This window comes from Lynx rufus, unplaced genomic scaffold, assembly GCF_022079265.1.
Source record: "Lynx rufus isolate CCGP_SWC_20201006 ecotype Redwood Valley unplaced genomic scaffold, mLynRuf1.p SCAF_3, whole genome shotgun sequence".
NCBI classification, from domain to species: domain Eukaryota; kingdom Metazoa; phylum Chordata; class Mammalia; order Carnivora; family Felidae; genus Lynx; species Lynx rufus.
The window spans coordinates 70028967-70046539 of NW_025814845.1; the positions used below are offsets into that span (position 1 = coordinate 70028967).

Genomic DNA, 17573 nt, shown 5'->3' on the forward strand with positions numbered 1-17573 from the left:
GAGAGAGAGAACGAGTGGGTAAGGGGCAGAGAGAAAGGGAGACAGAGGTTATGAAGTGGGCCCTGGGCTGACAGCAGAGAGCCCAATATGAGGCTCAAACTCATGAACTGTGAGATCATGGCCTGAGCCAAAGTTGGATGTTCAACCAACCGAGCCACCCAGGCACCCCTTTATGGTGATTTATTCTCAAGATCTAGAAATTGTTTCTAGTAAACCTGTACCCTAAGAATTGTTTTACTAACCTCCACTGCCAACATCTGCTATCTTTTACAGTATTTATGAAAATTAGGTAAATTATATATCAAAAAATGGAAGTTTTATAGAACTCTGTTTCATCATTGACAAATGCATTGGGTTTATAGAGCTTTAATCATATAATAGCCATATTATATTTATATATATTATATATATTACATGTATAATATATATTGTATATACATATATAATATATATGTAATATATATATAAAATCACTTATTGATAGAAAATAAAACTAACAAGTCATGTTTTCTTTAAGGTAAATAAAGCTAGGTGTCGACTACCAGAAGATACTTTCAACATAAACGAACTCTTCTATTTGCTGAACTTTCATGAAGACAGAAGAAGACTGTTCCTTAGGGATAACAACCTAGTAAGAGTAATATTTTTCCTTCTGAAAATTTTCATTCTTTTATACGAGGACATATTAATAGTTATGTAGGTATCTCTTTGATAAATCAAGATTTGAAAATTTCTTCACTGCAATGCTAAATTGCTAAATTAGATGATCATTTTTTTAGAAATACATTTTCTTAGAAATTTTTTCTAGATAATTTGAATTCTTAAAAACAGATTCCAAAAAGTATAGAGCAAAACAATTTACAGTGATGAGGTAAAGGGAAAAAGTTTTTCCCCCTTTTAATTGTTAAAACTATTACCTCTTTCTATTTTTTAGATACCTGCGGAAAACCTCAGTCCCATTATTTTCAGTGATTTTCCATTTATTTTTAATTTGCCATCCAAAATTAAATTATTACAAGCTGAGTCCTATTTAAAAATAATGGTATGTATGCTCTACTTTTTTTTATTATGTAAAATTACTAACATATACAAAATAGAGATAATGGTGTAGTGAGCCCTATCACAAAATTTCAGAAGTCATCAACATTTTGCTGCACTTCCCCATTTCTGACTTGTTTTTTAGTTGTTACTATTTTAGCTGAAGTATTTTAAAGCAAATCCCAGTCCCAATTTTCTTTCACCTCTCCATACTTCAGTGCATCCTTTCTGGTTGTTTCACTCTTATTCATGGTGAGATTCTTCAGTGGGTTCAGGTGGTGGCCACATGATTCTTCCATTTTAATGCTTCCCATTAATTGCTTTATTTATTTATTTACTTATCTTATTTATTTATTTATTTATTTATTTATTTTTTTTTTGAGAGAGAGAGAGAGCACAAAAGCAGGTGAGAGAGGCAGAGGGGAAGAGAGAGAGAGAGAGAGAGAGAGAGAGAGAATATCTTAAGCAGCCTGATACTCAATGTGGAGCCTGACATGGGGCTTGATCCATGACCCAGGGATCATGACCCGAGCCAAAATCAAGAGTTGGACATTTAACTGACCGAGCCACCCAGGTGCCTCCGCCCTTGCGTCAACATTTTATTTAATAATTCTATCCATTGTTTTGGTTGAAGTTTGCACAATGGCATTATTTCTAATCTTATCATTACTTCCAAAGTTACTGACTAAATTCTGTAAAGAACTTTTCCTCATCAACCAGGGCCACTTGGCTACATTCACACAGGAAAGTGGAATGATGCTTAATCCTTTTTCTTTAATTATTAAATGTTGCCAGGGGTGCCTGGGTGGCTCAGATCATGATCTCACAGTTTGTGGGTTCAAGCCCCACATCGGGCTCTGTGTTGACAGGTTGGAGCCTGGAGCCTGCTTCAGATTCTGTGTCTCCCTCTCTCTGCCCCTCCCCCACTTGCATTTTCTCTCTCTCTCTCTCTCAAAAATAAACATTAAAAAACTTTTTAAAAATGTTTTTTAAAAAAGGATCATGTTTACTACAAATGAGATAGCTTGTAATTATTTAGCTGTACCTCCATGGTGACTAATTCCTTGTATATAATTCCTAGATGCCATGGTTTCACAGATTCTGTGATCTCTTTGTTTTTCACAATGTAGTGTAGATTATGATGCCCTTTTTTCTTAAATAATTACAGTATGAGTATATACAGCAGTAGTAGGCATAAGTATATGCTATGCAGACTATGTTTATTTGAAATATTAAACACTTCCTAGTGTTCCTATGAGATTCCTAAAATATTTCTTTTTTTAGGGCTTAAAACAGAAAGAATACCTGGATTGGGGGCAAGTGAATCTGCCAGAAAAGGATGGACACCCTACATTTACACTTAGAGTCAGACGAAGTCATCTAGTTGAAGATGCTCTGCTTCAGTTAAGCCAAGTTGAAGACACTGACCTCTGTAAATTATTAGTGGTACAGTAAAAGTCTCACTGGACATTTTTGTTAATGTGAAAGGGGAACATTTATATAATGTAGTAAAGGAGGAGCCTGCCTTTGCAACTATAGTTATCAGCTGTATGGTTTTCCACAATCCGGGGTGCCTGGCTGGCTCAGTCCGTACAGCATGAAACTCTTCATCTTGGAGTTGTAAGACTGAGCACCACACCAGGCACAGAGATCCCTTAATTAAAAATGAGAAAAAAAATTGCTTACCCTTTAGAGAAAAGCTATGGGATGTTTAACTGAATATTGGGATTAGGTGTTAACTATTCATTACCTATGACTACAAAATTGCTGCATAGTGAACCATCCCAAAGCTTAATTACTTAAAATAACAATAACTTATTATAGAGATCTGAAATTCAACTAAGGATCTGCTGATTTAGATCGAATTCATTTGGGTGGCTTTATTGATTTTTGTCTGCACTTGTTTACATATTTGGGAGTTGGCTAGGTATTGGATGATCTAGGCTAGATTAAGCTTGGCTGGGACAGTTTGGATCTGCTTCCTGTGCTTTTCATCTTCCTGGGACCAGCAAGCATAGTATTCTTCTCACTTCAGTGCCAGAGGTACAAGTTAGCAAGCCTAATAACACAACTAAAGTTGCTTTAGTCAAAGCAAGTTACATGGCTGAACCCAAGTCAAGGGCAATGAAATATACTCAGCTTCTTTAATGGGAGAAACTGCAGAGTTACATGAAACAGATATGGATCGAGGAGGGGTACAGAATTTGGGCTATTAATGCCATCGACAAGCAGCTGGTAGAATAGATACTTTTCCTACTTTTTGGCTCTAGTTTTATTTTATTTTTAAGGTTTATTTATTTATTTAAAAATTTTTTTAAAAATATTTATTCAATTTTGAAAGGCGAAGAGACAGAGCATGAGCAGGGAAGGGGCAGAGAGAGAGGGAGACATAGGATCTGAAGCAGCTCCACACTCTGAGCTGTCAGCACAGAGCCCGACGTGGGGCTCGAACTCACAGACCGAGAGATCATGACCTGAGCTGAAGTCGGAAGCTTAACCAACTGAGCCACCCAGGTGCCTCAAGGTTTATTTATTTATTTTGAGAGAGAGAGAGAGAGAGAGAGAGAGAGAGAGAGGGAGGGACAGAGAGAGGGAGAGAAAGAGAATCCCAAGCAGGCTCTGCACTGACAGTTTGAACCTGACATGGGGCTCAAACTCATAAACCGTGAGATCACGACTTGAGCTGAAATCAAGAGTTGGAGGCTTAACTGAGTGGGCCACCCAGGTGCCCCCGGCTCTGGTTTTAGTCACAGAGTTTCTACTGTATTGGTTCTAATTCTAATCATCTTTCACTTCATCCTTTTGGGTACCTGTAGGGTTTTTACTGTGTTGGAGCTCAGATCATTTGCCCTGTTGAGGACACAGAATGAGTAACTTTTTAAATAAAAGCTGGACTCTGTACAGAAGGGAGTAGATTTTCCTGGTATGAGAGGATAACGTAGGCTCTCAGAGGGGAAGCCAGAACCTGGAGGGTAGCACTCAGACAGGAGAGGGATATTTTCCACCGTGGGACTAAATGGAAAACAAAGAAGCTATTTTATAGGCCAGACTTTCTAGTTGTGTATCTCCCTCTGTATCTACTTTCTTTTAAATTTTGATTATGAGGAAATCAATAGAAAATTATTCTGCCCACAGGAGATGACAAAGAGGTAGGAAGCTGAGCTTCAAGACAGAGCCAATCAAAATACAGACTCCTAACAAGGCAAGGTTGTTGAGGCCACTTGTGAGTGGGTCCTGACCACAGTGAAGGCAGACTTGCCAGTGTTCAGCGAGTAGAAATTAGCAAATTGGAAGTAAGCTTAATTTATTATTGGGATATCCAGATGGAACACAACGTGGGCCGTTGGGAGATGAGATGATGGTCTGTGGCCAAGGAGTTGGTTCATCAAAGTGGCAGAGATAAGATCTTCCGGGCAAAGGAAGGAGAAAGTGAATGCTTAGTGAAGCTTATATTATAACGATAAAAAGAAATTAGCCAGGGAAGAAGTGGAAAAGTAGTTAGAAAGGTAGGTAGGAGGAAAACTGGGATAGTACTTAGCCACAGAGCCCCAACTTTAGAAAAGGACAATTTCTGCAGCACAACTTTTCTTTTAATAAAGCTAGAACAGTTTTGGCTTCTTAAATCTCATACTTGGGTAGGTTAAGCTGCCATATGTGTTCAGTGTCAAAGTGTTTAACTTGAAAATATCTTAAAAAATAGGGGCGCTTGAGTGGCTCAGTTGGTTAAGCGTCTGACTCTTGATTTCGGCTCAGGTCATGATCTCGTGGTGTGTGCGTTTGAGCCCCACATCAGGCTCTGCACTGACAGTGAGAGGCCTGCTTGGGATTTTCTCTCTCCTCCTTTCTCTCTTTCTGCTCCTCCTCTACTTGCTCTCTCTCAAAATAAATAAATAAACTTAAAAAGAGAGAAAACATCTTAAAAAATAAATAAGGGGTGCCTAGCTGGCTTAGTTGGTAGAGCATGTGACTCTTGATCTCAGGGTTGTAAGTTTGAGTTCCACGTTGGGTGTACAGATTACTTAAAAATAAAATTAAATAAATAATAGAACTGGGGGGAAAAAAAAGAAAAAGAAAAGGACAGTTCATAGTGACTTCCTACAGGAGGGCTATGGACAGTTAGGTCTGATGGTTCTTTCAAAGCTGCTAAACCCAGAAGGACTGGGAGGGCAATTTATCAGAAGTTTTTGTTTTGTTTTCTTTTCTTTTAAGTTTATTTATTTATTTTGAGATAGAGAGAGAGAGAAATGGAGGAGCAGAGAAAGAGGGAGAGAGAGAATCCTAAGCAGGTTCTATGCTGTCAGTGCTGAGCCCAGCATGGGGCTTGATCTCACAAATGTGAGATCATGACCTGAGCTGAGATCAAGAGTCAGACGCTTAATGGACTGATACATTCAGGCGCCCCAATTTATCAGAGTTTCTAATGAGGGGAGAGGCAGGAGAAACCAAACAGCTGTTGACTAGAGCCAGAGCTATAAAGTCTGAATGATGAGATGAAGGTAGACATTAAGGGAGAAAAATCAGGGAATTTAGTGTTCCAGGGACCTGAAGCATATCAAAATCTTGTTCAAGAATCTGGTCAACATAATTGGTGAATACTAAGTCTGGCTAGAATCCTCCTTTACTTAGTTCATATGACAGTGTAAAGGACTCACACACATACAATAATCAGACAATAAATAGGTTTGTGGCATCCGCTTGCTCAGCAGGAAATTGAGTGAGGTGTGGGATCGAAGGGGTGTGGGTTTCTAGGAATTCTGATGGCTGCAGGAGGTTTGAAACTTTTCCAGAAAGATCAAGGCATTGTATTTTAAAACTGAGCCCGGGAGTGTTCTCTTTCCTCAGATTGAATTTATTAAAGAAATTTGTTCTGTGGGAGAAGGGGTAAAATCTGAGTTCTTCCACTGCATATTTGAAGAGATGACCAAGACAGAATATGGAATGTTCATATATCCTGAAGAGGGTTCCTACATGTGGTTTCCTGTCAGCGTGAGTCTCTTATTTATTTTCTTACAGTTTTATGGAACAGAAAAAGTATACCATATACCGCAACATGAAACCATACATGATAATGTAAAATTAGATCATATAAACAGCCTTGCTACTCATGATCCAGAGCAGCAGCTCTAGCATCTCTTGGAACTATTAGAACTTCAGGCCCCACCCCAGATCAGAGCATGTATTTTATAAGATCCCCAGGTGATTCTATGCACGTTAAATTTTTAAACAGCTTTTATGAAGTATAGTTGAGATTCAATGGACTATGATACATCCGGTGTCTGATTTGGTAAGTTTTGATATATGTATGCATATACCATGAAACTATTACCACAGTCAAAATAATGAACATATTCATCATCCCCCAAAATTTCTTAATACCCCTTTCTAATGCCATTCTTCCCCCGCTTCGTTCTCCCCACTCCCCTGCTGCATGCCCATGCAACCCCAACTACTCATCTGATTTCCGTCACTGTGGAGTAGTTTGAATTCCTAGAATTTTATATAAATTCTAAGATTTCTATTCCAGTGCCAGCCTTGATGTTAGCAGGTGAATGGCTTTGGGCCACTTACCTCATAGCCTCAATCTACATGCCCTATTTACTTACAGTAATTGTGAGGCTAAATGTTACAAATGTATTTAGAGTGTTCAGGCTAGTGGTCTCTCGGCTGTATGGTAGTGATGGCCTACCAAGATGTGGCCAGTGTTTTCCCTCATCTCCGACTACCAAGTGTGGAGAGAAGAGTGAATCCAGTTTCATCAGGACTCTTCTTTCCACCCACCTTCACGGTCGACAGAATCAGTCACCTTCCCTGACCCATATGCTTGTCCTTGTCAGCATGCCTAGGCTGAGGGCAGTATCGTCCAAGGGGACACGCTTATATGACATGCCTAATGCACAATGAAAGTGCAGAGAAAGTGTGCTCTTCCTTCTGCAGAGTTGTTTTTCTACATGAATTTGAAGGCAAAGACTATGAAAGTAAATAATGAAAACCTTGGTTTATAAGGCTATCTGAGCAAATTTTTTTTATACCCCCATATGCTTTCAGTAACAGTAAGTGAATTCGTTTATTTACCTGAACTATCAATTTGTATGTTAACTTATGGAAGAAATTTAAATTGTATTAAAGCCTGTGTAAAACTTCAAACTTTATTTTCCTGAAGCCCATTTTGTTTCTAATTTGGGACTTTTAGAAAAGGGAACTGAAACCATTTTTTACTCATCTAATTATCCTTTTGGATTATTGATTACTTCTAATATATTATGGTTGCTTTTTTTTCTTTTCCTTTTCCAGCCTAAATTTGAGAAGAAGAGATATTTTCTCTTTGGGATGCTGTGTGGACTCTCCCTGTACAATTTAAATGTTGCCAACCTTCCTTTCCCACTGGCTCTCTTTAAGAAACTTCTGGACCAAAAGGCATCATTGCAAGATTTAAAAGAACTCAGTCCTCTTCTCGGAAAGTAAGTAAATGTTTTTCCAGGACTGTAATTAGTAAGTCTCAGTTGTTCAGGAATAAATGATGCTAATCACACACATACACACAGAGAAAAGGTCTTTAATTGCAATAAATGTATGCTCTTTTGATGAATTTGAATTTGAGCATGACTTATAATAAAGTACATGTTCAAAAATAAAGAAAAGCCAAATGTTCTTCTAATTATCAACCTAGAGCTCTGGCCTAGTCTCTTGAATTTATCTAGATGGAAACAGAACACAATATTCTTAATAAGAATGATGCATGCTATATGTATTTTAATAAATCATAGTCATATTTATTTAAATAAATCAGTGTGTCATCAACTTTATTTTTTGAGAATTGAAAAATACTTGTTCTAAGTTAAAAGGCAAACTAAATCTTGTAAGGAAAATACTGGCAACATATATGACAAAGGAGTAGTATCGCTGATATATAAATATATATGTGTATATATATGTGTATATAAATATATATGTGTGTCATCATACATAAATATGTATGGCTGAGTGTATGTATGTGTGTGTGTACGCATGTGTATGTGTGTGTGTGTGTGTGTATATATATATATGGCTAATAAAAAATGAAAATATGTTCAACCTTATTAGTAATTGAAGAACTATAAATGAAAATGAGATCCTTTTTCTGCTTCCAGATTGACAAATGTTAAAAAGTTTTTCATAAAATATTGAGTTGGCAACAGATTGGGGAAAAGGATTCTCTTCTCATGTACTATTAGTGGAAAAAGAAACTGCCCAGATTTACACTGCCCTGGCCATCCAGAACAGAGTTTCTCAGCCTTGGTAACACTGACATTTTGGGCTAGATAAATCTTTATTGTGGAGGCTGATCTGAATATTAAAGATGTTTAACAGCTTATAGGGTTGCTACCCATTAGGTGCCAGTGGCAACCCGTTTGCTAACTGTAACAGCCAAAGAGGTTTCCAGATTTTGCCATATGTCCTCTATGTCCAAAATCACCCCAGATTGAGAAACACTGGTCTACAGGAAGGGGCTCCTTTCTATAATTTCCATCAAGACACAGCAGTGTCTATGTGTTAGCAGTGACCCAACCAAACTGTAAAAAGAGGTTAAATCTAGGAAGAGGAAGTGGGAAGATAAAGAGAGGACATTTACCTGGCATTTTATACACTTCTATATTGTCAAAGATTTTTTCCATTAAATATTACTTTTGAAATTTTATAAGATTAGTAAATGTAACTTTAAAAACAAAATAAAATTAAAAATAACTTTTTAAATGAAAATTTTCATTAGGAATTTGCAAGAAATTCTAAATAATGAAGCTGATGACATTGGAGAAGAGCTTTACATATATTTTTCTGTGAGTACCAATGCAAACCAGATTATAGTTTAGCTTGAATCTGTTTTTTAGAAGAATTTTTACTATATTACTTTAAATAGGAGAATCCTTTGTTTTTGTTTTTATTTTCTGCCTTGCCCCTCTGGGCAGAAGGGTATTTTACTTCTGTACTGTAAGACTTTCCTCCCACCTGTTCCTCCTTTGATACCTTAGGTTTATATCCTCTCAAATAAGTGAAAATACAGCAATTATGCAATCGATGAGAACAATGTAAATAATTAAATGCTTAAGACAATATACAACATATACTAGGGTAGGTTTTTTTAATTTTTATATGTATTTAAAAGGCTACTACACAAATAATTATTTAGCTCCCAGTTATTTAACATTTTATAGGGAAGAATGTACTGGTATAATGGTATTGTGGTTGTATTTGGGAGAAAGAATTTATTCTGCCTTTAGAAGTCCTTCTACTTGGAGTAAGAATCAAATTGACATGAGACAGATTAACAGGAGAATATCAAATTTAATCTTGTACATACAGGGAAGCCATACAAACATGGAAATTCCAAAGGCAGGTAAAATGAGGTATATATGTCATTCTGACCTAAGGAAAAGGGTGCAGGTCCTCTATCTAAATTATTTTTAGACAGTTGAGGGGGAGGTAAAGAGCTTTTCCTGAATCTGCTGGGGGGTTTTAAATTTTTGGTTTTGTGTCTGTGTGTGTGTGCTTCTGTAGGTTTTTTATTGCTTTTAACTCAGAAATAACCTTCATGCCAATGTGGCCCATCATGGGGCAACCTGCCCATGGCCCCTTGCAGTTGATTATTCAGACTTTTTTCATGTTTGGTACCTGAGTACATTTTGCTTACAGATACACTGGGACAAAAATGATGTTGATTTAATTCCAAATGGGATCTCTGTACCTGTGGACCAAACCAACAAGTAAGTTTTGAGACACAGAATACATATAAAATGTTTGTATCACTATAATTTAAAAAATAAAAAAAAATTATTATTTATTTTTGAGAGAGGGAGAGAGACAGAGCGTGAGTGGGGAGGGGCAGAGAGAAAGGGAAACAGAGAATTGGAAGCAGGTTCCAGGCTCTGAGGTGTCAGCACAGAGCCTGACGACATAGGGCCTGAACTCACAGACCGCAAGATCATGACCTGAGCTGGAGTCGAACGCTTAACTGAGTGAACCACCCAGGCGGGCCAATTTAAAATTTTTTAAAATATTTATTTTTGAGGGGCGCCTGGGTGGCTCAGTCGGTTGAGCGTCTGATTCTGGCTCAGGTTGTGATCTCGCGGTCTGAATTCGAGCCCCACATCGGGCTCTGTGCCGACAGCTCAGAGCCTGGAGCCTGTTTCGGATTCTGTGTCTCCCTCTCTCTCTGACCCTCCCCCGTTCATGCTCTGCCTCTCTCTGTCTCAAAAAAAATAAATAAACGTTAAAAAAAATTTTTTTTAATAAAAAAAAAATATTTATTTTTGAGGGGGGGCTAGGGGGAGTGCAGAAAAAGGGAGATGCAGAATCCAAAGCAGGCTCCAGGCTCTGAGCTGTCAGCACAGAGCCTGACATGGGGCTGAACTCACAGGCCATGAGATTATGACTGGTGTCGAAGTCAGACGCCCAACCGAGCCACCCAGGCACTCCTCACTATAATGTATAAATGTATTTTAGCTTTTCAGATGATCATTTTAGCTCCTCATCTCTGAGAAAAATTGGTGGACTCTGCTGGGTGTGAAGTCTACTTAAAAAAAAAAAAGTTACAGGGTAAGAGAAGGGGGAAAAGGAGTCAGGATTAAATATTTCCTTTGCAGCACTTTCACTAGTTATCAACTTAACAATTATTTTTGAGTCCTTACTCTGTACCAGATTCTATTCTAGGTACCAGAGATACAGCCGTGAAAAAGATAAAACCTGGAACTTAAGTTTCAGTGGGACAGAGACAATATACAAATAAATTATTATGTAATATAATGTCAGATAAGGATGAGCACTGTGATGAAAGTTAGTTAAGAGATTTACAGTAGTTTTATGCTGGAGCCAGCTGGCATCTGCTTGTGAGAGCGGACTGTTCAATTTTCAAAAATGTTGAGAGGGGCGCCTGGGTGGCGCAGTCGGTTAAGCGTCCGACTTCAGCCAGGTCACGATCTCGCGGTCCGTGAGTTCGAGCCCCGCGTCAGGCTCTGGGCTGATGGCTCAGAGCCTGGAGCCTGTTTCCGATTCTGTGTCTCTCTCTGCCCCTCCCCCGTTCATGCTCTGTCTCTCTCTGTCCCAAAAATAAATAAACGTTGAAAAAAAAAATGTTGAGAGTTTATTAGTAAAATATCAGTAGCATGAAATCAGCCATGGTGGGAATATTACACCAGAACTAGCAAATGCTGCAAATGAGGATTCCCTTTCATTTTCTTCTCTTTAGGGAGCTGGTTGTTAACCACTTACCAGCACTGTTTTCAGGGGAGAGCAGATGGGGATTGGTTTAGACAGGACAGTCCACTTAGGACAGTTCACAACACTGCTCAAAGGGTGGGAGACTATCATGTTTCCGGTGGATATCTGGTGGAAATACCTCCAAGTAGCAACCCTGCCATCAGGAAATTCATCATGTTGTGAGAAAGCCAGACTTCGCAGAAATAATTTACACACAGTAACGTGTTGTGACAGAGGAGGGAGAAGGGAACAGAGGACCAACCCTGAGAAAGTCATGTTTATATGTAACTCTGATGGATGGAGAAGTTACATGGAGAAGTTACCATGTAAAGAGGGAGCACTGCATGCTGTGGCCTAACTACAAGAGAGACAGGGAGACCACAGAACTGAAGGTCAGTTTGGCCAAAGCTTCTAATGCAAATGGGAAGAGGCCAGCGGTGTCAGCCAAGAGTGAGATCAGGGAAGTTTGGAATTTGCCCTAAGGGCAATGGAAAGAAAGCCTTTGAAAGATTTTAAGCAGGAGAATTACATATTCATTTTTTTTAATGTTTTTATTTTTTGAGAGAGAGAGAGAGAGAGAGAGAGAGAGAGACAGCATGAGCAGGGGAGGGGCAGAGAGAGGGTGACACAGAATCCGAAGCAAGCTCCAGGCTCTGAGCTGTCAGCACAGAGCCCAATGCTAGGCTGGAACCAATGGATGACCTGAGCTGAAGTCTCAGGTGTCCCTGAGAATACCCGGCATCCCAGAGCCACCCAGGCATCCCAGAGAATTACATATTCAGATTAGAGTTTTTAAAGGATCTTGGAAGAAAATGAAAGCAAAACAAAGTCTTAGTCCTTTTGTTACATTCTCTGAGGTTCCTTCCTCCAGCTGACCAGATGTTTTTACTTCTCTCTGTCTACAGGGTTGTATGCTATGCAGAAACAATTTATTTTTTCTTTCTCAGTAGAAATGGTAAAAAGGGCAAAGTAGAGAATATTTAGTCAATGGTAAAGTATGTTATCAGCTTTTTCTTTTCTGCTTCCCTCAAGGAAAGAATACGTTTCCGTATGTGTTGATTACATTTTCAACACCTCTGTAAAGGCAGTTTATGAGGAATTTCAGAGAGGATTTTATAAAGTCTGTGACAAGAAGATGCTTAAAATTTTCCAGCCCGAAGAACTAATGACAGCAGTGGTTGGAAATACTGATTATGACTGGAAACAATTTGAAAAGGTTGGTGATAACAAAAAGTGCCCCCAGTTCTTCCAAACAACTTGTGTATATTCCTTCTAAAAACCATTTTTCTCCCTCTTTTTTCTCAAGAATTCACAATATGGTCAAGGATACCACAAATCACACCCTACTATACTGATGTTTTGGAAAGCTTTCCACAAATTAACTTTGGAGGAAAAGAGAAAATTCCTCTGTAAGTATTACTAATAGGTGGATTTATACTTAAATATCTTTTTAAAAGATAAATACTTTATTTGCCATGAAGTCATTATGCATAGTGTGGGTCAGACATGTTAATGGCAAAGCCAGGCTTCCTAAACCAATGTTTTTACTTATATAAGCCTAGTTTCCCATTAAAAAAAAATAATAATAATAATACAGATATCACTAGTTGGTTCCTAATCAAACCTTTAATCTCACATTCCTATCTTTATTTATCTAAGGCCTATGGAATTAGGACAATGTATATTCCTCTAATACCATTTTAGAAATAATACCAGTAGCAATGACCGCTGATGATAATACTAACAGCATTTATTGTGTGCTTATTCTATCCCAGGCATTGTACTGACCACTTCATATCTGTTACTTCCCTTTATCCTAATAGCAATGTTTTGAGGTAGGTACTTATTTTTCCACATTTCAAAACTGAGGAAAAAGAGGCTTGATGCATTTAGTAGCTGACCTGTATTCAGACAGTTGGTGAGTGTGAGAACCCAACAGGTTGGTCCAAAGCCAAGGCTCTGAACCACTAAGCTCTGTGGCCTTGTGGTGCAAGAACGTCTCTTGGTGGGAACCCTAAGGTTTCCCTAGCACAGACTTAATGACTTATTCTCTCACCTCCCCATCCCTTTGTTCAGTTATTCCTGAGATGTACTTCTTCTTGCTATTTTTGTTGCTACTGAGGCCACTGGAGGACAATTCCAACTTCTCCACAAACTACTTATTCACAGACCCAAACTACCTGTCTGATTTTCTCTTTTAATGGTAAACTTCTGCTTCTGCCCACTGGTTCCACTGTCTGTGCATTCAGTGAGTTCACTAACATCTTCCCACTTTTGACTTTTTCTTGGGCTTTCCCCTCTGCCTTGAAAGTTTATGTAACATCTTTCCTTGAGAACTAACTAGCCAGATGTGACCCCTGACTGAAGTCTCCCTGCTACCCCAGCCTGGTGCCTCCCTCAGTCTCAGGGCCTTCATTAGACTCTTCATCTCAAATGTCCTAGTTGAGCTAAATTACACTTCCCTGTATCTTGCTATTCTCTTTCCTTTTATGTGATTTTCCCCAACTAGACCATGAACTCACTGAGGACAAAGACCAAAAGTCATGATTTTTCTAAGCTCCAGATGGCCCTATGTAGTTCTTGCTGCACAAGGGTACTCAGTATTGTTTACTGAATGAAATGATTGATTTCTTCCTTTTTATTTTATGTTTTGTTCTTTCTGTGAAACATCTTAACTGCATCAAAACCCATAAAATACCTAGGACTAAAGGTAACCAAAGAGGTGAAAAATCTATACACTGAAAACTATAGAAAGCTCATGAAAGAAATTGAAGAAGACACACACACACAAAAATGGAAAAATATTCCATGCTCATGGATAGGAAGAATAAATAATGTTAAAATGTTGATATTACCCAAAGCAATCTACATATTCAATGCAATTTCTATCAAAATAACACCAGCATTCTTTACAAAGCCAGAAAAAAAATCCTAAAATTTGTACGGAACCAGAAAAGACCCCAATAGCCAAAGCAATCCTGAAAAGAAAACCAGAGCTGGAGGCATCACAATTCCAGACTTCAAAATGTATTACAAAGCTGTAATCATCAAGACAGTATGGAACTGGCACAAAAAAAAGACACTCAGATCAATGGAACAGGAGAAGCCAGAAATGGACCCACAAACATATGGCCAACTAATCTTTGACAAAGCAGAACAGAATATTCAACAGAAAGAAGACAGTCTTTTCAGCAAATGGTGTTTGGAAAACTGGACAACAACATACAGAAAAATGAACCTGGACCACTTTTTTTTTAATGTTTATATTGAGAGACACAGACAGACAGAGCATGAGCATGGGAGGGGCAGAGAGAGGAACAGACACAGAATCTGAAGCAGGCTTCAGACTCTGAGCTCTTAGCACAGAGCCTGAAGTGGGGCTCGAACTCACAAACTGCGAGACCATGACTTGAGCCGAAGTCGGACACTTAACCAGGCGTCCCAGAACCTGGACCACTTTCTTACGCCATCCACAAAAATAAACTCAAAATGGATGAAAGACCTAAACGTAAGATGGGAGGCCATCAAAATCCTAGAGGAGAAAGTAGGCAAAAACCTCTTTGACCTCAGCCGCAGCAACTTCTTACTCAACACATCTCTAGAGGCAAGGGAAACAAAAGCAAAAATGAACTGTTGGGACCTCATCAAAATAAAAAGCTTCTGCACAGCAAAGGAAACAATCAGCAAAACTAAAAGGCAACTGATGGAATGGGAGAAGATATTTGCAAATGACATATCAAGTAAAGGGTTAGTATCCAAAATCTGTAAAGAACTTATCAAACTCAACACCCATAAAACAAATAATCCAGGGGGCGCCTGGGTGGCTCAGTGGGTTGAGCGTCCGACTTCGGCTTAGGTCACGATCTCATGGTCCGTGAGTTCGAGCCCCGCGTCGGGCTCTGGGCTGATGGCCCAGAGCCTGGAGCCTGCTTCCGATTCTGTGTCTCCCTCTCTCTCTGCCCCTCCCCCATTCATGCTCTGTCTCTCTCTGTCTCAAAAATAAAATAAAAACGTTAAAAAAAAATTAAAAAAAACAGCAACAAATAATCCAGTGAAGAAATGGGCAAAAGATGTGAATAAACACTTTTCCAAAGAAGACATCCAGATGGCTAACAGAAGCATGAAAACATGCTCAACATCACTCATCATCAGGGAAATACAAATCAAAACCACAATTAGATACCATCTCACACCTGTAAGAATGGCTAATATTAACAACGCAGGCAACAACAGATGGTGGCAAGGATACGGAGAAAGAGGATCTCTTTTGCACTGCTGGTGGGAATGCAAACTGGTGCAGCCACTCTGGAAAAGAGTACAGAGGTTCCTCAAAAAATGAAAAACAGAACTACCCTAGGACCCAGCAACTGCATTACTAGGTATTTATCCAAAGGATACAGGTGTGCTGTTTTGAAATGGCACATGCACCCCAATGTTTATAGCAGTGCTATTGATAATAGCCAAAGTATGATAAAAGCCCAGATGTCCATCGACAGATGAATGGATAAAGATGTTGTGTGTGTACACACACACACACACACACACACACACACACACACACTGGAGTATTACTCAGCAATCAAAAAGAATGAAATCTTGCCATTTGCAACAATGTGAATGGAACTACAGTGTATTATGCTAAATGAAATTAGTCCATCAGAGGAAGACAAATATCATATGACTTCAATCATTTGTGGAATTTAAGATACAAAACATGAACACCAGGGAAGGGAAGCAAAAATAATGTAAAACCAGGGAGGGGGACAAAACATAAGAGACACTGAAATATAGAGAACAAACTGAGGGTTGCTGGAGGGGTTGTGGGTGGGAGGACGGGCCAAATGGGTGAGGGGCATTAAGGAGGTTACTTGTTGGGATGAGCACTGGGTGTTATATGTAGGGGATGAATCACTGGATTCTACTCCTGAAATCATTATGGCACTATATGCTAACTAACTTGGATATAAAACAAAACAAAAAACAACACATCTTAACCAAAGTTTATTCCTTTCTAGTTTTTCTTAAAGGAAATGACAGGCTGCATGCAAGAGGCAAACAGGAAATGGGAATCCTCTTTCGCTGTCCCAAAACTTTCAGTGAAAGAGATAACCCAAGAGCATTGACATGTCATAATATTCTGGACCTCCCTAAATATTCTACGATGCAAAGAGTGGAGGAGGCCCTTCAAGTAGCCATCAACAGCAACAAAGGATTTGCCTCCCTCCAAATCACAGACTGACTCCTGATAGTTTTGGTGATGCCTTGTATTCTCAGGCTCTCTCATCTTCAACTCGTTTGTTCTTCCTTAGGTCTAAGTGACACAAAGGGTTGAATAGATTTTAGAATTAGTTGACAAATGTTGGGGTAAACAATAATATGATGAATCAAGAATAATTTTTTAAGAATAATTTTTTAATAAATTAACATTTCTTGATCCCTAAATTTGTTATTTGAATGTTTGCTTTTTACTGAATTATTCCTGAACAATAATTTTCATGTAAAAATAAACTGAATATTTTTTTAAATTATTTTTTAACGTTTTTATTTATTTTTTTTAAATTTTTTTTTTCAACGTTTATTTATTTTTGGGACAGAGAGAGACAGAGCATGAACGGGGGAGGGGCAGAGAGAGAGGGAGACACAGAATCAGAAACAGGCTCCAGGCTCTGAGCCATCAGCCCAGAGCCTGACGCGGGGCTCGAACTCACAGACCGCGAGATCGTGACCTGGCTGAAGTCGGACGCTTAACCGACTGCGCCACCCAGGCGCCCCTATGTTTTTATTTATTTTTGAGACAGAGAGAGACACAGCATGAACGGGGGAGGGTCAGAGAGAGAGGGAGACACAGAATCTGAAACAGGCTCCAGGCTCTGAGCTGTCAGCACAGACCCCGACGCGGGGCTCGAACTCACAGACCGTGGGATCATGACCTGAGCCGAAGTCGGACGCTCAACCGACTGAGCCACCCAGGCGCCCCAAAAATAAACTGAATATTAAAAGCCAACAGATATTTTTAAAAATGTTGTTCATCTAGGGGCGCCTGGGTGGCTCAGTTGGTTAAGAGTTCAACTCTTGATTTCAGCTCAGGTCATGATCTCATTGCTTCTGAGTTCAAGCCCCATATCCTGCTTTGTGCTGACAGTGCAGAGCCTGCTTGGGATTCTCCCTCTCCTTGTCTCTCTGCTTCTCTCTCTCTTTCTCTAATTAAATAAACTTTGGAAAAAAAACAATAAAATAAAATGTTGTTCACCTAATAAACACTGTCTGCAAATATTAAAGATATTATGCTGGTTTGAAAAAATAAG

The 17573-nt window shown here is 39.0% G+C and overlaps 1 protein-coding gene across 1 annotated transcript in view; it reads left to right on the forward strand.

Annotated features, from left to right (window-relative positions):
* Positions 1–16796, forward strand: part of HERC6 (HECT and RLD domain containing E3 ubiquitin protein ligase family member 6) — a 60004-nt gene extending 43208 nt beyond the window's left edge. Inside the window, 10 exon segments of the mRNA XM_047091592.1 lie at positions 518–631; positions 935–1042; positions 2323–2484; positions 5881–6024; positions 7330–7496; positions 8786–8852; positions 9706–9776; positions 12301–12484; positions 12575–12677; positions 16284–16796. Of these exon segments, the coding sequence (XP_046947548.1) occupies positions 518–631; positions 935–1042; positions 2323–2484; positions 5881–6024; positions 7330–7496; positions 8786–8852; positions 9706–9776; positions 12301–12484; positions 12575–12677; positions 16284–16507 (1344 nt within the window). The 3' untranslated portion in view covers positions 16508–16796.
* Positions 16797–17573: the final 777 nt, after the last annotated feature.